The sequence below is a fragment of the Trachypithecus francoisi genome, unplaced genomic scaffold, assembly GCF_009764315.1.
Source record: "Trachypithecus francoisi isolate TF-2019V2 unplaced genomic scaffold, Tfra_2.0 Lachesis_group17, whole genome shotgun sequence".
Taxonomy (NCBI): domain Eukaryota; kingdom Metazoa; phylum Chordata; class Mammalia; order Primates; family Cercopithecidae; genus Trachypithecus; species Trachypithecus francoisi.
In genome coordinates, this window is record NW_022681462.1 from 11,197,108 (window position 1) to 11,217,214 (window position 20,107).

Genomic DNA, 20,107 nt, shown 5'->3' on the forward strand with positions numbered 1-20,107 from the left:
TTCTACTGTAGAGAACAAAGTGGCATTTCTTCAGGGAATGGAGATGACTCTGATAAGGTCTATATACTTGAGCTCTGTTTGGGAAAAGTAGAGAAACAACCAATATGGTACAGGATGACAAACACGTAGGATAATACAGAGCACACTACAGCCTGGTAGGAGGCTGAACCAGACTCAAAATACTTCAGAAAGCATGATGTGGGTCAAAGTTGGACCTAAGGAAGGTGAATAAATTCATCTCTTCCAATGGGGTAGAGCAGATGCAACCAGGCAGGACAATCACCAGTTTTTTCAGGGACTGAAGGGAGTGGGGATCCTTTATGCCTGATCCAGGGAATGAGCCAAACCTTAGTACCTCCTCCTCTTCCCAATTCTCCCTTTATAATTTAAGCATTATTTATTATTATCAGGTTCTTTCTCCTCTTCCCAATTCTTCCTTTGTAACTTAACAAGCTTTATTTATTAAGCCACTTAATTTTAAGGAGTTGGCTCTTAGACACTTAAGGTAGGAACGGTAATCTTGTTTTCAAGGGGATTGTTGTAAGAAAACAAGCGCAACAGACCCTTGAAAAACTACAGATCATGAAAAGCTAAAGGACAGACTGCTGATAGGGTTTCTGCTAGAGGTTTTGGAATGGTGGAAAAGAGGAAGAGACAGGGAGGTGAAGGAGAAGAAATGGCATGTGCCTTTTCCCCCCACTATCTCCCTGTTTTGGATTTTCCCCCACAACTGTTGATATACATCTATAAATGAGAAATTCAATTATAACCAGCTTATTTAAAATATCCTCTGATACAAATCTAGTGAAGTTAAAAAAAAATCAAAGGGAACTTAGATGCCCAATATGTAATAGTATTTTCATTCATTCATATTTTACCTATCAAGATTCTAAAACATCCCCACTTTTCAGCAAGTCTGCAATCCATTGTTCCTAAAATTATTGACCACTTGGTCAGATGAGATTAAAGACCAATCATCTAAAACTCATTTTCTTTACCTGAGTCTGGCATAGCTCAGTCCAAAGTTTGGGGAACAGTGCAAGATGAAGTGGCAAACCTTCATAGGCAACTAGGACACCTAATATTTGAAAAGAAATCAGAACAGGTTATAATTATAAATTATACTACTGAGATACTCTGCAGGTACAATATTACAGCTATTTCTAGTCATAACTTTGCATATTTTCTACATTTTAAAGAAAGTATGTAAAGGGGAAAAGTTCATTCCAATGTTTAGTGAAATATCTTAGAATGTGGTACTTGAATTTATTTATATCCTATACCTCATTCCTGAAGGATATGGGACTTAAATCAACTCTTCTTTTTTGAGTATTAGAACTTTATCTGGGAAAAAAAGAAGTTACTGAAGTGGCTCCCAATCTTTCCTGGACTAAGGCACCACCCTGCCTATTAGGTAATTTTCATAGAATGGCTCGGCTTCAGGAGGAGGAGGGGAGAGGTGAAGAGAAAAAAAAAAGATGTGGAGAATTAAACATATCTTTCCTCTTTTACCTTCTTTCTTCAAAGATAGAATGACCTTTGTGGTACATTTAAGTCAACGCTGCCCTGAGCACCAGATTCTTGGCCTTGTTCCCAGGATCTTCTGAGTGGACCACATCTGGCACTATGTCAGAGAGTGCTATTTGGAACCTCGATGAATTTACCTCTCCACTTCCTGACTATTCCAGATGTAAAATGTCACTAAGAGATGTGTGCCCCTATGTCCTCTGTCATCCTATCTCTCAAAGTATAGAAGCTTCATTACCACAGTCCTAAATGAATTTCTCATCTTCCACATCCCCCAGGGTCCCCAGGGCAAGCATAATCATGGAGAAAAAGAAATGTAACACAGATCATCCTCCTCCAGTTGAGACTATGAGTTAGACCAGGAGTCAGCAAACTCGTTCTGGGAAGGGCCAAATAGTATGTAAGGCTTTGTGGCCATGCTCTGTTACCACAGCTCAACCCTGCTGAGGCAGTGTGAAGGCAGCCTTAGACAAGAGTAAGGAAATGGGTGTGGCTGTCTTTCAGTAAAACTTTACGAACACTGAAATTGGAATCTCATAATTTTCATATGTCAGAAAATACAATTCTGTATTTTTAAAAAATTTAAAAATACGAAAACTATTCTTAGCTAGCAGGTACCATGGTTATACAAAAACAGGCAGCATGTGGGTTGTAATTTGCCAAACCCTGGGTTAGACCAAGGACTTGAGAACATCTTACACAGGCAAGTCAGGTCACTCACTCAGCCTTACCAAGGATGCCTAAGATCCCTTCCACAGGTAAGCCAATTTATTTTCCTGTCAAGATGAGTCCCTTTAGATGCAAGACACAAGGAAATGCTACTTCCCCTTTATCCTAACCTAATCTGGTTGGTGTTTGGCAGCATATACCCACCATAGTATCACAATACACATAAGTAAACAAGGACATGTCATCACATCTGTGGCTACAGGGAAGAGAGTTCCTAAGTTCCCATGTTCCTGTATCCTAATTACTCATCAAAGTAGAGGAGGGGTTAGCAAACTATGGCCCTCAGGCCAAATCTGACCCATAGCCTGTTTTTACATGGACTTGTGAGCTAAGAATGGCTTTTTCTTTGAGACAGTGTCTTCACTCTTTTGCCCAGGTTGGAGTGCAGTGGCATGATCACAGATCAGGTGCAGCCTCGAACTCCTGTGCTCAAGTGATCCTCACACCTTAGCCTCTGTAATAGCTAAGACTACAGACCCGGACAATTTTCTTAAAAAAATGTTTTGGGGTCAGGCGTGGTGGCTCACGCCTGTAATCCCAGCACTTTGGGAGGCCGAGGTGGGTGGATCACCTGAGGTCAGGAGTTTGCGACCAGCCTGACCAACATGGAGAAACCCTGTCTCTACTAAAAATACAAAATTAGCGGGGCATGGTGGTGCATCCCTGTAATCCCAGCTATTCGGGAGGCTGAGGCAGGAGAACTGCTTGAACCGTGGAGGTGGAGGCGGAGGTTGTGGTGAGCCAAGATCATGCCATTGCACTCCAGCCTGGGCAACAAGAGTGAAACTGTCTCAAAAAAAAAAAGGTTTTGGGCCAGGCATGGTGACTCACACTGGTAATCCCGGCACTTCGGGAGGCTGAGGCAGGAGAATAATGAAACCCCGTCTCTACTAAAAATACAAAAATTCACTGGGTATAGTGGCACACACCTGTAATCCCAGCTATTCAGGAGGCTGAGGCAGAAGAATTGCTTGAACCCAGAAGGCAGAGGTTGCAGTGAGCCGAGATCGTGCAACTGCACTCCAGCCTGGGTGACAGAGCAAACTCTCTCAAAAAGTTTTACAGAAATGGGGTCTTGCCATGTTGCCCAGGCCAGTCTCAAACTCCTGGCATAATTGATCCTCTTGCACTGGGCTTTGAAAGTACTGGGAGTACAGGTGTGGGCCTTCATGTCCGGCTGGCTTTTACATTTTTAAAGGTTAAAAAAAAAAAAAAAAAAATCAGCCAGGTTGGGCACGGTGGCTCACACCTGTAATCCCAGCATTTTGGGAGGCCAAGGCAGGTGGATCACGAGGTCAGGAGTTTAAGACCAGCCTGACCAACATGCTGAAACCCTGTCTCTACTAAAAATACAAAAATCAGCCAGGTGTGGTGCCATGTGCCTATAATCCCAGCTACTCAGGAGGCTGAGGCAGGAAAAATCACTTGAACCTGGGAGACAGAAGTTGCAGTGAGACAAGATTGTGCCATTGCACTCCAGCATGGGCAACAGAGCAAGACTCTGTCTCAAACAAAACAAAAAAAACATTAGCCAAATAAAAAATAGTATGTGACAGAGACCTTGTGGCCTGTGAAAGTCTAAAATATTTAGTGTCTACTCTTTGCAAAGAGTCTGCTAACCTCTGAACTACAGACTGCTTTGACGTTAACCCTCTTATGAGCAAGCAGACTGTATACTGTAATTTCTCTAGTCATTTCTCCTCTATTATCCCCCCAAAGTAAAATAATCTTCAATTTTTTTTTCTTTTTTTGAGACAAGGTCTGGCTCTTATCACCCAGGCTGGAGGACACTGGCATGATCTTGACTCACTGCAACCTCTGCCTCCTGGGCTCAAGCCATCCTCCCAGCTCAGCCTCCTGAGTAGCTGGGACTACAGGTGTGCACCACCATATATGGTTAATTTTTGTATTTTTTGTAGAGATGAGGTTTCACTGTGTTGCCCAGGCTGATCTTCAATTGGTGAGCTCAAGTGATCCGCCTGCCTTGGCCTCCCAAAGTGCTGGGATTATGGGTATGAGCCACTGCACCCAGCCCTAAACAATTTTTTTTTTTTTTTTTTTAGGCAGTCTCACTCTGTTGCCCAAGGCATGTTGCAGTGGCATCATGTTGGCTCACTGCAGCCTCGACCTTCCCAGGCTCAGCTGATTCTCCTACCACAGCCTCTTGAGTAGCTGGGACTACTGGTGTGTGCCTCCAACGCCTAGCTTATTTTTCTATTTTTTGTAGAGACAGGGTTCTGGCATGTTGCCCAGTCTGCTCTTGCGCTCCTAGGCTCAAGTGATCCAGCTGCCTCTGTTTTACAGAGTGCTGGGATTACAGGTGTGAGTCATGTCCAGCTAAATATAAAAGCAATCTCTACACCTATTTTCCACAACTACCAAAAAGCCAGCACTACCACGACAAACAAAAAATACCATGGAGGCCTTTTATGATCTCTAATCACTTTGAAGTGGCATTCTGGTATAAGTATCTCTATTTTACAAGTAAAGATGGAAATAGGCCAGGCATGGTGGCTCACGCCTATAATCCCCGGACTTCAGGAGGCCAAGGTTGGTGGATCACTTGAAGTTAGGAATTAGAGACGAGCCTGGCCAACATAGTGAAACTCCGACTCTATAAAAATATATATATATATACACAAAAATTAGTTGGGCATGTAATCCCAGCTACTTAGGAGGCGGAGGCAGGAGAAATCACTTGAACCCTGGAGGCAGAGGTTGCAGTGAGCCGAGATCGTGCCACTGTACTCCAGCCTGGGGGACAGAGTGAGACTTTGTCTCAAAACAACAACAATTAAAGAAGAAAATAAACATTTTCTAGGTATGTCAGATCATTACATTAAATTTTCTCATCAATTTTGAGAGCCACTGTTTTATCTTAATTTTGCACTTCTTTTGGATGAGGAAATTAGGCAGGCTCAGAGATTATATAATCCTCTCAAATTCATTCCAAAGTCAGTATTGATATAGTTCAGACTGTAGTCTACCCCAGATTTATCTTATTCTAAAGCCCATAAGCTTTTCAATGTTTTCCGCAACTTCAGTCCATTTGTTAGCATTTTCATGATTTTCTTCACATCTGCCATCACCTATACTATTGTTTAGTTGATACTTTCTCTCTTTTGAGACAGGATTTTGCTCTGTTGCCCAGACTGTAGTTCAGTGGTCCAGTCATAGCTCATTGTAACCTTGAACTCCTGGGCTCAAGTGATCCTCCTGCCTCAGCCTCCTGAGTAGCTAGGACTACAGGTGCATGCCACCAAGCCTGCCTTTTTTTTTTTTTTTCTTTTTTGTAGCAACTGCTGTTGCCCGGTCTGGTCTCCAATCCCTGGCTCAAGCAGTCCTCTGGCCTTGGCCTCCCAAAGTGTTAAGATTACAGAACTGAATCATCACACCCGTCTACTTAATGCTTTTCTTTATATTCACTTCAGAGGCTAATACTACCTGAGCCTTATTTTAGGCAATATAACATCTGGGAAATCATCAATTTGATGTACTAGTTTATAACACAGTAAGAACCATATGTACTTACTAATATAAAAATTATTTCCCCTAGACTCTCTTGAACAGTTCAGTCAGGAAAACGCTATACCACCACCCATGGTGAGCTAAAGACACCTTTCTCAGAGTCCTACCTGTTTCCTCTCAAAACTGCAACACCTTTGGAAGTCCACCCCTTCAGAGCAAGTGAGTTTCAGTTTCTTTCTAGCATCTTCACAAAGCACTGGGGGTAAGGAGCCCCGTGGTTCAGTGGCTCAAGTTAAAGGCCAGTGCCCTCCTATTCCATGCATGCCTCCTCCAACACCTTATGGAGTGTCTCACTAACGGGATGCAAAGCATAGGAAGATGCAATCACCAAAGTTCTCAGGCACACATCTAAGCTTTGCCTCTGTAAACAGGATGGGCACATCTAAAATATCTTGGCTTCTGTACCACTTTCTTCACCCTGTGACTTCAGGTATCCTCAACAAGGTCTGTAACCTGTCCCATCCCCACGCGTGAAGGAATATACAAAAAAAAAAAAACAAAACTGTTTCAAGTGTACCCTTTCCTCATTAGTAACAGCTTATACTGTAGAAGCTACTGGATGTGTTATTAAAAAAAAAAAAAAAATCTTTTAAAAGCCAGCCAGGTACGGTGGCTCACACCTGTAATCCCAGCACTTTGGGAGGCTGAGATGGGCGGATCACCTGAGGTCAGGAGTTCCAGACCAGCCTGGCCAACATGGCAAAACCCCATCTCTACTAAAAATACAAAAATTAGCTGAGCATGGTGGCGTGTGCCTATAATCCCAGCTACTTGGGAGGCTGAGATGGGAGAATCACTTGAGCCTGGGAGGCAGAGGTCACAGTAAGCAGAGATTGTGCCACTGCACTCCAGCCGGGGCAAGAGAGTGAGACACTCTCAAAGAAACAAAAACTGCTTTTGTAGGTAAAATGGTATTTTGAATTATTTGTACTTCTATGATTGCTGTGAGGATGAAATATTTTGTATGCATCATATATATATATATATAAAATCTGAATTGTGTCATGATTCTCTGTCTAGTTTTCTATAGGAGTGTTTAATCCCATCCAAGCATTATCCAGGGGAAGTGGTGGCTTTAGCCACTGGGTGAAAGCCCATGACTAATGCTCTACTGTGAGTGATTCATTAAGATACTGTTAGGATACGAGATAACTGATTTGTCCAGTTCCCCTTGTTCTGACTTCACACCCACTAATCAACCTACTGTTACCTGTCTGGCTTCCCACGGAGGTTACTGAAAAAGACTGATGGCCCTATGATGAAATATACAAATCCTGTGCCAGTTCTTCCTTTCTATAAACTGGTAACCAACTTTGGGATTATAAATATGTCTCTTGAATGTAATTACTGTGTATTAGGCTGGCATAAAAGGATCTACTCTTGGTGAGCTGGTAAAAAGTTGGCTTCTGATCTGCACTGGATGCCTGGCACTGGTCTGGTCTGAAGTGTATTTATCCTAGGAAGGCTTTTGGGAAACAGCTAACCAGGCATTTCCCCAGTCAATACCATCATGGTATCACAAAGAGATGAAGTGTGAATCACAGTTGTGAGTTCCATAATTGGAATTTTTATATGTTTACTTTTTGTAATTATACATTTTAATTCCACATATTTGGAAATTTTTGGATTTTCTAGGTATATAATAATGTTACTTGCACATCAATCTGCTTACTTTCACTAATGCATCAAGAAAATTAAAAAAAATTTTTTTTAAGGTGATAGATCCTTGTTTTGTCATTAAAATTATTTAATTAAAGAGTGATGAACACTAGGGATTTATTTAGAGTAGTCCATTGCTGATTTCACATGTGAACTATGGTACCTAAAAAAATGGTATCATTCCAGAATTTGCAGTACCAGTTTTCTTTTTATTTCTTTTTTTGGGGGGACTGGAGGAAACGGAGTCTCACTGTTGCTCAGGCTGCAGTGCAGTGGCGCCATCTCAGCTCACTGCAACCTCTCCCTCCCAGGTTCAAGTGATTCTCCTGCCTCAGCCTCCCAGGTAGCTGGGACTATAGGTGGTGTGCATCACCACGCCCAGCTAGATTTTTGTATTTTTAGTAGAGACAGGGTTTCACCATGTTGGCCAGGCTGGTCTCAATCTCTTGACCTCGTGATCCGCCTGCCTCAGCCTCCCAAAGTGCTGGGATTACAGGCGTGAGTCACCGTGCCCAGCCGGCAGTACCAGTTTTCCCTAATATTAAAATAACTTATTAAAATTACAAAACTAATGCATAATCATTACAATTAATTTAAACCTTACAGATATATTTAACCTGGAAAATGAAGGCATTCTATAATTTCATCCTTATAGAGTAAAATTCTTCTTTTTCTGTACATGTACTAAGTGATTTTCCCCTTGTTTATAAGAATATGTTTATATTCTGCATATTGTTTTTACTTTTTTATGTAATTCAGTGAACACTCCTATCTTGTTTGTTTTCGTGTCTCAATATAGGTGAACTGCGGTTTACTTAACCAAGCTCCTATTGATAGACATTTGGGTTGTTTCCAGTTTTACCCATTACAACCAAAGTGAAAATAAATATCCTGTGCATATTGCTGTACACTTTTATGAGTAGAATATGGTAGATTCCTGGACACAGTATTGCTGGGTCAAAGACATGAACATTCTAAATTTTAGTTAATAAGGCCAAATTGCCTCCCAAAGGGACTCTTGACTAGCACTCCATTGTTAAGATCTCTTCTTTTCCCAAACCATACGGTTATCATCTGAGCTTTATCTCACCTTTTTTTTTTTTTTTTTTTTTTTTTTAGAGAGAGATAAATAGGCTGGGTGCCGTGGCTCATGCCTGTAATCCCAGCACTTTGGGAGGCAGAGGCAGGTGGATCGCAAGGTCAGGAGTTCAAGACCAGCCTGGCTAATATGGTGAAACCCCATCTCTAATAAAAATACAAAAATTAGCCGGGCGTGGTGGTGGGGGCACCTGTAGTCCCAGCTACTTGGGAGGCTGAGGCAGGAGAATTGCTTGAACCTGGGAGGTGGAGGTTGCAGTGAGCCGAGGTCATGCCACTGCACTCCAGCCTGGGCGACAGGGTGACACTGTCTCAAATTGTTTGCTTTATTAATAAGTCTGGGCAACTTCTCATGTGGTTACCAAACACTTTTTTGTGTGTAAACAGCCTATTCATGTCCTTTGCTGATTTTACTTAACATTCTTCACCATCTTAGCAAATCCTAAAAATTCGTTATATATTGGCAGTATTGGCTGTTTATTAAGTATGCAAACATTTCCCCAATTAGCTGTTTGTGTTTTAATTCAGTTTATGGCATTTTCACCATGCAGTATTTTCAATTTTTATGTAGTCAAACTTTCAACTTATTTTATTGTTTCTGGGGTTTGTGTCCTATGTAGCATGGTCTTTCAAATCTCATGGTGGTATTCATGTGATGTTATGTTTTCCTTCAATATTTCAAATGATTTTTTTTCACAATTAAGTCCTTTTTTTTTTTTGTGAGACGGAGTTTCGCTCTTGTCGCCCAGACTGGAGTGCAATGGAGTTGATCTTGGCTCACTGCAACCTCCACCTCCTGGGTTCAAGCGATTCTCCTGCCTCAGCCTCCTGAGTAGCTGGGATCACAAGTGCCCGCCACCACACCCAGCTAACTTTTTTTATTTTTAGTAGAGACAGGGTTTCACCATGTAGGCTAGGCTGGTCTCCTAGGCAGAACTCCTGACTTCAGGTGATCCACCCACCTTGGCCTCCCCAAGTGCTGGGATTACAGGCGCGAGCCACCGTGCCCTGCCCACAATTAAGTCTTTAATCCTCCTATTAATTTTGGTCTAAAGAGTAACATATTAAAGACTTGCCCCATAGAGACCTAACACCAGTTATGTCAGTACCACCTCTATCCCACCAAATTGAGATGTCATCTTTCCAAATCCTCATGTATCTTTATGTTTGTCAAGGCTGTTTACCCACTGTTTTGCCTACGTATTTTGGAACATATACTACATGGTTTTAATCATTATAGCTTACTGTTGTGAAAGAAAGGAAGAAAAACATCTATATTTGAAAAAAGGACAAATAAAAATTAAAAATGGTGGGGACAGGTCTGTGATATCTTCATATTTATCTTTCTGATATTTTGAACTGTGAACTATGTATTAAATTTTAAAAAATAAAAACTATCGTAACTTTAATAACTATTTTACAAATCAGCAGTGCCAGTCCCTCTTACCATCGCTCTTTTTCAAGCGCTTTTTTAGGCTAAACCCTGGTGTCCGTGTGGGTGTGGTTGGGGGCAGAGAGAGAGGGTCTTGCTCTGTTGCCGTGGCTGGAATATAGTGGTCTGATCACAGCTCACTGCAGCTTTGACTTCCTGGGCTAAAGTGATCCTTCCACCTCGGCCTCCCGAGTAGCTGGGACCACAGGTGTGTGACAACATATGTGCCTAATTAAAAAAATTTTTTTTTGTAGAGAAGGGGTCTCCCCATGTTGCCCAGGCTTCTGCTATTTTTAAGTATCAAAATACTGTGGTTGCCAACACTGTTTTTTCAGACGGCAGTTGGCAGCTCTGTTCACCCTTCCTGAATTCTCTTTCCCTTTCTTTCTGTCTCCTCCAACCCCATCCCTCACCATACTCACTTCAAAAACACTCCAACCCTCTCGCTTATTATTTAGTACCTGCAACTGTACCGTTCTCATTCAAATCTGTAATTATTATATATTTCTCTTTATCCTCTAACCAATCTTAAGATCTGCTCAGTTGCCCATGTAAAAATTACCACAAAAGATTTTTTCCTCACAACTGGAAATGACTTACAATCCAATGTAGGTCTTGAGATGTTCTCACCTATGGTCACAATATTTTAATATTGCGGCCCTTGGACATGAAACCTCAACGTTCAAATGATTAAAGGTATAACCAATTTAAACTTATCCTTTTCATTACTTGTTTCCAAACATAATTTCTTAAAGAAATTATACAAATTAAAATTCTCTACCAACTCTGCATGGTCATTAATGTGGACTTTCTTTTCTCAAGCCCTTTCCTGGGCCTCCTCCTTGGAAAAAGTAATTCTGTCATCTCAAACTATGGGACACAACTCTCTCCATTTACAGAGGATGTAACAATAAGATTCTTTTTAGGTCTTAGACAAAGACCTAAGAACTTTGTATCTAAGACAATGTCCAATTTTCTGTATTAACCAAGAAAAATTTCTTTTTCTTGTTCAATTTGTGAAGGTTTTGATTTATATTTAGTGCCATGCCACCAGTCACATTTGGCTCTTTAAATTTATTTTGGTTAAAATTAAAGTAAAAATTCAGTTCCTTAGTCACATTTCAAGTTCTCAACACTCACAAATGACGGGCTACTGACAAAGAAATTTCCATCCTTATATAAAGTGTTTTTTTTCTTTTTTTTCTCTTTTGAGACTGAGTCTCACACTCTGTCGCTAGGCGGGAGTGTAGTGGCGGGATCTTGGCTCACTGCAACCTCCGCCTCCCAGGTTCCAGCGATTCTCCTGCCTCAGCCTCCCGAGTAGCTGGAACTACAGGTGTGCACCACCATGCCTGGCTAATTTTTGTATTTTTAGTAGAGACAGGATTTCACCATGTTGGCCAGGATGGTCTTGATCTCTTGACCTCGTGATCCACCCGCCTCGACCTCCCAAAGTGCTGGGATTACAGGTGTGAGGCACCGCACCCGGCCCTTACAGAAAGTTCTATAAAATCGTGCTAATATAGAGAACTAAGCCCTATGAGCCAGCAGTGATAGTGCTTCACATTGTTATAAAAGTGATGACTATAAAATATCATAAAAGTTGATTCAGCTGATGTGACGGCAAGTATTCTTTCCCTTCTTCCACTTCTCCACCATGTTTAATTTCCCTGAAAGTGTGCACTTGGGTTGACAAGACAACCCAAAACAGGGTAGAACATTCAGTATTTGGTTAAAGTTGTCCAAGTAGCTAGAATAGTCTTACATAACTTTTAGTATAAATTATATGAACATAATTACCAAAAACTTTTTAAAAGGTCAGTGTTTTTATAATTCCCCTTCTTCATATGGGAGCAAGGCTGTACTACTAGAACTCCTGAATATTTTCTTATACTTGATTACTGCCACTGATGGGTTTTGGCCTTTTACCAAGTACCATGACCCAGGTGCATAATCCTGAAATGGCCAATTTGAATATATTCTCATCCCCCTACATCTTGGCATTCCAGCCACCCATATATAAAACCAGCTAACAATACCAGGTTACCAGGAACCAGCTTTCAAATCTAAAAATGCTCTAAATCACTTGCCAGTAAGATGGTTTTGCTGAAGTGGAATTATCCCTGACAGCTGTTACCACCTCCTTCTTCGTGGATAATGAAATCTAAGGTAGGGTCACATCTTCTGCCCTACCTGGAATGGATCAAAACCTTTTCCATAAGAAGGAGAATGCTGTGACTGACGAGGGGCACAAAGAACACTTGCAGGGTATGGCAATATTTTATTTCTTGGTCTGGGTAGTAGTTCCACAAGTATGTCACTTCCCACCCTCAAAACTACAGAACATTGGAGAGGATCCTGACCGATACCTAATGAAGTCAAGAAAGAGGACACAGAGGCCTAGAACTCTGGAAGTCCTGAGATAGAGGACCTCTGGAGGAGAGCTGCATGTCTCCGAAAAACTTATCAGGTATAGGAATGTTACCTGAAGGGAGCAGTTCTCTAATAGCTGTTAGGCACATCACAATTTGAGTTTTCCCCCACCTACATAATTCACTGATGGTTTTGTTTTCTATTTCTCATCGTCTCCGTTTTCAAGCTTCTCTTCTTCTCACTCACCTATTTTATGAGACTTACCTCCTAATTACTCATATATGCACCTCTGCTTCACACTGGCAAGCCCACTGTTTGCTCTTGCCATTGCCAGCTCCAAAGCACAGCTGGCACTATAGATCTCATCTTACCCTCAAGATCAGGGCTGGGGAAGTTCACCTCTAAGCCTGCCTCCCTAAGCAGAGCAGTTTTGTTTTTTGTTTTCAAAATCTGCTGGGCAGATGGTGGAGGATGTGGGCTTCTATGTACAGAAGTGATCAGCCCTACTCCACACTCCTTTATAGGCCAGCTGAAACTCTGGGCAGAACTAGTCAATGGAAACCAGTAAGTTGGTGTTTTCTTAATGAAAATTAAAATGTTCCCAAGAATATTAATATTTTTAAACATTCACTTTAAAAAGAAAAAAAGGATTGTCTCATATTTTTTCTCCCCTTCCTGAATGCCTAGGGGCTTAAAATAATTCAGTGGAATTTACTGCTCATCTTTTATACTTACTCAGCTTAACTAATGTTTCAGTAAATTTTTCACAGTTGATTGCAACTCGGCATAATAGATGGATGAATTGATGATAAGAAAAGAAGTAGTCTAGCAGCATACGATCATAAACGTCATCTTTGCCCTGAAGGTTAAAGATGATAAAATGGTTGCACTTAAATTGTATAATAAAGAGCATATTTTGTGCAAATGTAATAAGTTTAACTAAAAAGCTGATTCAATATTTATATTCTGTAAGAACCTAGTTTTAAAATCCAAATTTCTAGTAATGTTATGATCTTGTCGTAAGTTTATTTTCAGTGTGCAAATGCTATCAGTTAAAATTACCCATTATTTCTATATACTTTAATAAAGTAAAATTACTGTAGAATTTTAAAATTTGACACTTTAGCTCTACAGACATATGAAGAAAAATGAATTAAGTTTGACTTTTGAAATAGATTCCAAGTTATTCCTATAATGTTAATTATTTTAAATATTTTATCTTGTAAGAACTTCTCAAGTATACTGAAGATCCAAAGATGGCAAGCAAGGGAGAGTGTGAATGAAGTGTGGGTAAAGAAAGATAAAGGGAAAAATTGTTTTTAAAAAAGTTGAAACTAAGATAAATTATCCTGTATCAATGTACCTTGTCTCTATAATTTAGAATTGGCATTATTTTAGAATACGAGTTAGAAGAAAGGAACCAGACTAAAAATGATGACAAATCTATCAATCAATGATATTATGCGTAAGTCAAAGGAATATAATTTAAGGGAAGTAGAAGAAGTCATTGATTATATGGCCAAATAAAAAAAAAAAAGTACCTAATGACTTTTCAAATTTAGATATATGACCCAGTTATAATTTAGCCTAGTGACAAATATTAAGACTATTCAGGTAGTTTTTGAGGGGAAAAAAAACTTACTACTTGTGCTTATTGTTGATTTTGCAAATGTTCAACCAACATTTCAGAGCACTAAAAGGAAAAAGTCCAAATGAATCTAATCTTCTTAGGATCCACAAAATTGGTCACTTAAGTCTAACCTACTCATAACTGCCAGGGGAAAAATTTCAAATTACTTTGTACTACAGCAACACGGATTTTCCTGGCATCCCAACATACCTTACTGGTTTCCACCATTGTGGGCAAGAGGCACATATTGAGTTCAGGGCGCGGAGGCCGAATATTGCTTTTCCCTCCTATTAGCTTGATATTTTCTCGACAAGGGAAATAAGGTCCAAGAGACACTAAGATATTAAAAGTGTACAATAAGAATAAATGGAAAAAATAAATCTCCATGCTTCAGTGTGCAGAACGATTAAATGCGAACCATATTGAAGTACTGTGCTAGATAAATACGTACTTGGTATATTACTGTGATGGTAAGTACAATGGTTGTGTTGTAGAAAGGGAACCAGAGTATGAAGAAAATCATGGGGACTCAAAAGTACAAGTTCCTTGAGGACATCTGAAAATAAAAACAAAGTTTGGGTAGCAAAAAATTAGGGTTATATCTGCCTGCTACTTTCAATCTTACAAATCCTATGATTGCCTCACTGCAACCAGTTTAATGAGTCTAAAACTAAGCTCCTGACAAGAGTAGAAATTCTGTCTCATGCTCAACCAAGACCAGATCAGCAGAGTTATTAACTACAATAGGGCATCATGTGGAAACAAAAGATTAAAACACTATTTATTGGTATCTTGTTTAAGTATGAGATACTCTCTGGCAAAATACAGTGAGGAATTTTTTTTTTTTTTTCCTCTGTCTCCCAGGCTGGAGGACAGTGATGCAATCAGCTCACTACAGCCTTGAGCTCCTGGGCGCAAGTGATCCTCCTGCCTCAGCCTCCCAAGTAGCTGAAACTACAGGCATGCACCACCACACCCAGCTAATTTTTTTGTTGTCGTAGAGATGAGGTCTCACTCTGTTGCCCAGGCTGGTTTTGCACTGCTGGTCTCGAGCAATCCTCTCCTGCCTAGACCTCCTGAACTGCATGGATTACAGGCATGAGTCAGCCCAGATTATTTAATATACATTGATTATGTGTCTCATAAAATCAACCACAACAGCTTAGAAAGAAACCTAAGGTTCAAAATTCTTTTGCTCTAAGGGATAACCCTTAATCTACTTTTAATGTTTTACGATGCTGGCTGGACTGATTCTCATTCTCCAATCACACGGATGACAGACTATAGGCAGTTTCTGGTGATCACAGGTTACTGCTTATGTGCCCTTCCCCTCTTGCTAGAGAAGAAATTACACAGAACGTCAAGATGGACTGCTTATACATGATAGCCAGTTAGTTATCCACGCTATTTTGAGAAAGTGTAAAACAGTTATGGCTCTCAAGTTTCTAAGGTAGTCAAAACAAAAAAACACTATAAACTTAAAATGGGTGTCTTTTAAAAGCCACAAATTAGCATTTTATTATAAATATGCAATCAATAAAAAGATACAATACTCAAGAGCCTAAGAACAGATACTGAGAAGTATCTTTAGGCAAAAGAACTCACAGTGAAATAAGTACTCTTACCTTTTAGAATGTCAGTTTTACTTTGTAAACATTTATATGATTCAACTTTGCTTACATAGGATCACAAGATTTTAGAGCTGTAAGAAGCTAGAGATGAACTAAGGTTGGGGAGACCGTATATACATATTAAGTAATCTACCCATTATCATGTGGGTAATTATGAGCCAGTTAAGAAATTTTCTTTATTTTCTTAGGACCTGCTAGCTAGTGTGAGTTACACATAAAAAGCACAAATATCTTTCAAACAATACAGGCTTAACATCACGGAAAAACTCACAATGTTCTTCCACTAGGTTTTTACACAGGTGAACTTTTCAAGTCACTTACCTATACAGGCATTTCTAAGTTCTGGAGGACTATAGGAATTAAGAAGAGTTAACAGTTTATGGGCAAATTCAATTCGCTCCTGCCACTGGATTAACGCTTGTTTCACATCTGCAAACATAAAAGCACAAATAAATATGCCACCTGAGATCCAACTTCCTCATGAATGTTTTCTACTGTAAACTATAGAATGCTAATGGTAGAAATTCAATTACAAAAACATCTTTGGTGAAAGCTAAGTCATTTTCATGAGATGATTACTGCTAATGTTAAACCTGCTAGATTTCTTAAAGAACATATTTCATTGATAATATGCCCCACTTTCTAGAAATGTATATGAAGAAGTTCAGAGTTCACACTATCTTACAGGGACAGAAGAGAGGTATGTTTTATAGTTACCTCGCTTGAAACTGCAAATGATCTAATCTAAGCCAAAGAAGTTTCCAGCTGGAGAATATTTACAAAGTGCCCAACTTGTTATTGTGTTTGGAAATGTTTTCCAATCTCTGAAATCTTGATACCTGCTTGCGTATTTTTCAGCCAGGTACAAAAATATAGAAGAGCCTTCCAGCTTTACATCAGGAGTTCATGACAAACATTTCCTGATGGTTAGCTAGCTTCAGCCTCATCTTCTGTGCATAAACTAGGATAAAAACAATTTCTCTGGGGCACATGATTTTAAGACCTTCTCTCTAATAGTAGCACTAACAAAAAATAAGAAGTAGGAATGACCAAACCTTTTCTCTGAAGATAAGGGCGTGTAGACTTCAAAACCGAAAGAAATATTGACAGAAGTTCTACTAAATCTCCAGTCACATGGCAAGCTGTAGCTTCGTGATACATCATGTGCAAAGTGTTGAAAGACTACAAATGATTTGAAAAAATTGAAAACTTAATTTCATTTTTACTTACTGAGCCACAAAATGGTAGTACTCGTCCTCTATGATAGATGTTTTCAGACTCAGACTGTGTGTGCACATGTGTGCAAAGCAAATGTATTTGCTTTCTATCCTGAAGTTAAATTCTCTCATTAAGCTCTTTTAAACATTCCTCACCTTCGGAGTTCTGCTATTTTGTGTGTATATTCTAGTCTGAAGAAATAGTTTCATTACATTTTTTTTAAAAAGTACTTGCTCTAAGATTGTAAGTCTTCGAAATTACAAAGCAGTAGGTCACAAAAGATTAGGGAGAATAGGCAAAAGCTTAACTAACTTTCCAGGGCCTCTGTCCAAAGACAATGGTAAAGTGACTGTCAGCCATACTCAAAACAGTAGGCCTGAAAGAGGTAAAATACAGCTGCAAAAGGTAGGAATTCATTTCCTTTATATTGGCTTGTTAAATCTTTTAATTCCTTTAACTGTATTAGCTTAATTAAACCCTTAGTTTTTTCCCTATTTTACTATACAGCACCCTTCTTTGAATCCTCTTCAACCAGTTCACTACAGCTTACACACTATCTATAACACCCACAGTTCAAAGGTTAAAATTTTTAGCCCAGAACCTGCGGCAGTACCTAATATGAACAATGTACTTGTAAAGTATTTAACCTGTAAGCTGTGAGGACAGGAAGCAGGTATGTCTTGTTCACTGCTGTATCCCTAGTACCTAGCACAGTGCTTGGCACAGAGGTAGTCATTTAAACATCTGTTGCATTAAAAAAAAATTTTTTTCTAAAAACACAACTACAGCAGCATAAACATCTGTTGCATTTTAAAGAATGAAATGCTTACTACTCCTCTTCACATACCTTTTTTAAATACTTAGCCTTCCTCAAACATAACCAATATTTCTTTGCCTCAGTGCTTATTGTCATTTATCTAAATGTTTTTCCCCTTACCTTTGCAAATCCACATTCTTCAAAGTGTAAACCTGTTCTCTTATTTTTTATTACCATTAACTGAAAAAACATCCTACCTTTGAATTCTTATGGTACTCTTGGCATGTTTATTAGGCTAAAGGGCTCAATGTACCTCTGGTGACTTTGTAGCCATCTGATACTTGTGGATGTTCAAGAATTATAGGAAGCATAAACGGCTGATTTTAACCCTATAATAGTCCTTCTGGTTTTCTCTGAGGAGGGTGTGAAAGGAAAATATCTTGGGCCCCTTCAAGCTGGGAACCGCTCAGGGCAAATCAGCCTCCCATACTATTCAAAGTCATCCCTCTACTCAATGGGATAGATGCATATTCGGACTGACTCCTTTCGAAAGACTTCTTGGAGACTCAAAAGAATGCAACCATTTGTCTCTCACGTACCTATGACCGGGAAGGCCCCAGAGGAGGGAGGGGCCTTGCTTTGGGTTGTCTCCGCCTTTCTGGACAGAGCGAATGTACTTCTTACCTACAGATTGATGTCTCATCTCTCCCTAAAATGTATAAAATCAAGGTGTGTCCTGACCACCTCGGGCACATGTCATCAGGACTTCCTGAGGCTGTGTCAAGGGTGCATCCTCAACCTTGGCAAAATAAACTTTCTAAATTAACTGAGACCTGTCTCAGATTTTCTGGGTTCACAATGGTAACCTCATTTTCTATACTCTGCCAAGTAAGTAGGCTTTTGGGAAATTATGTGTGCCCTTAATTAAATCACATGTATTTCATTTTTGTCCCTAAAAATGAATAAAACTAGTCTATTTCACTTGGCTGTTCTAAATACAAAATGATGGGAAAAGTATGGAATTACTATGGAAAAAGAAACAGCACCCTAAAAATTATTACCTAATTATTCTTGGAATATAAATTCAGGCTTACTGATCTATATAATTAAAACCTTGCCACCTGTAAAACAGTTTACCATAAACTCTAAATGTCTATAAAATAAGAAGTCTTGGTGAGAACATTAAAATGAGATATATCCACAAAGTACAATGCAATAAAATATTTACCTCTGTCATTAGAATCAACCCTCGATTAAATACAACAAGAAGTCTGTCTTCATCAGATTCTAATAGTATTCTGAAGGCACTAGAAGAAAACAAAAAGTTCAGTTTGAGAATTCTGAATAAGAACACACTTAGGTGATGAAAAAATAAACAGAAATAAAATCGTCATTTAAGCTCTCTGCTTTCCTACCTACAGAAAAAGAGACTGCTACATCTGTTTCCTGGAAATGTAGTATAAGGAAATAATATTAAATAAGAAACTCTAAAAAAGATTATGTATATTAATATCTATCAACTCTTAATTATCTATAATGGCAGAAGATATAGGAATATTTTTAAAGTTTCCACATAAACTATGTTGGTTTTTATAATGGGCTCATCTTCTGACGGTTAAATTCTAGATAATAATAAAATTCACCCATACTATCTAAACACTCATCAGCTGGTTATTAAGAAAGAGTAACATGAAGAAAAAAATACTAAAAATGTGTCAGCCTCGAAAATAGTTTATATAATACAGTCATGTGCCACAAAATGAAATTTTGGTAAATGATGGATCACAAACACAATGGTGGTCCCATAAGATTATAATGGAGCTGATAAATTCCTATTAGCCTAGTGACTTAACAGCCATGGTAACACTCACAATGCATTACCCACATGTCTCTGATGATGCTGGTATAAACAAACCTGTTGTACTGGCCAGTCTTGTAAGTATACCACAACTATGTACAGTACATAATATTTGATACTGTTAATAAATGACTGTTACTGGTTTATGTATTTACTATAGTATCATTATTTTACTACTTATTTAAAAAAAAGTTAAATGTAAAACAGCCTTAGGCCCTACAGGAGGGACTCCAGAAGAAGGCATCATTGTCAGAGGAGATAACAGCTTTAAGCTAGTTACTGCCTCTGAAGACCTCCCAAGTGGGACAAGATGTGGAGGTGGGAGACAGAGACACTCATGATCCTGACCCTGCATAGGCCTAGCCTAATTGTGTGTGTTTATGTCTTAGTTTTTAACAAAAACGTTTAAAAATAAAAAAAATTTTAAATATGAAAATCTTACAAAGATATAAAGAAAATACTTTTATTCAGCTATAAAATGTGTGTTTTAAGTGTTATGATAAAAGAATCAAGAAATTAAAAAAATTTATAAAGTAAAAAAAAGTTCGGTACATTAATATTAAAGTATTTTAAAATAAATTTTGTGTAGCTTTAGTGTACAATGTGAAGTCTACAGTAGGGTACAGTTATGTCCCAGGCCTTCACATTCCCTCACCACTAATTCACG

At 39.1% G+C, this 20,107-nt stretch overlaps 1 protein-coding gene across 5 annotated transcripts in view; it reads right to left on the reverse strand.

Annotated features, from left to right (window-relative positions):
• Window positions 1-20,107, reverse strand: part of USP34 (ubiquitin specific peptidase 34) — a 288,549-nt gene that overhangs the window by 4,362 nt on the left and 264,080 nt on the right. The window contains exons 70-76 of one of the 5 annotated variants that reach the window (XM_033239151.1): window positions 18,811-18,889; window positions 16,663-16,789; window positions 15,929-16,036; window positions 14,428-14,532; window positions 14,187-14,311; window positions 13,082-13,205; window positions 999-1,078 (exon numbers count right to left, since the gene is read on the reverse strand). In XM_033239151.1, the coding sequence (XP_033095042.1) occupies window positions 999-1,078; window positions 13,082-13,205; window positions 14,187-14,311; window positions 14,428-14,532; window positions 15,929-16,036; window positions 16,663-16,789; window positions 18,811-18,889 (748 nt within the window). Of the gene's footprint in view, window positions 1-998; window positions 1,079-13,081; window positions 13,206-14,186; window positions 14,312-14,427; window positions 14,533-15,928; window positions 16,037-16,662; window positions 16,790-18,810; window positions 18,890-20,107 lie in introns of those variants that run through there. The other 4 variants (XR_004443955.1, XM_033239152.1, XM_033239153.1 and 1 more) reach the window with 4 other exon arrangements.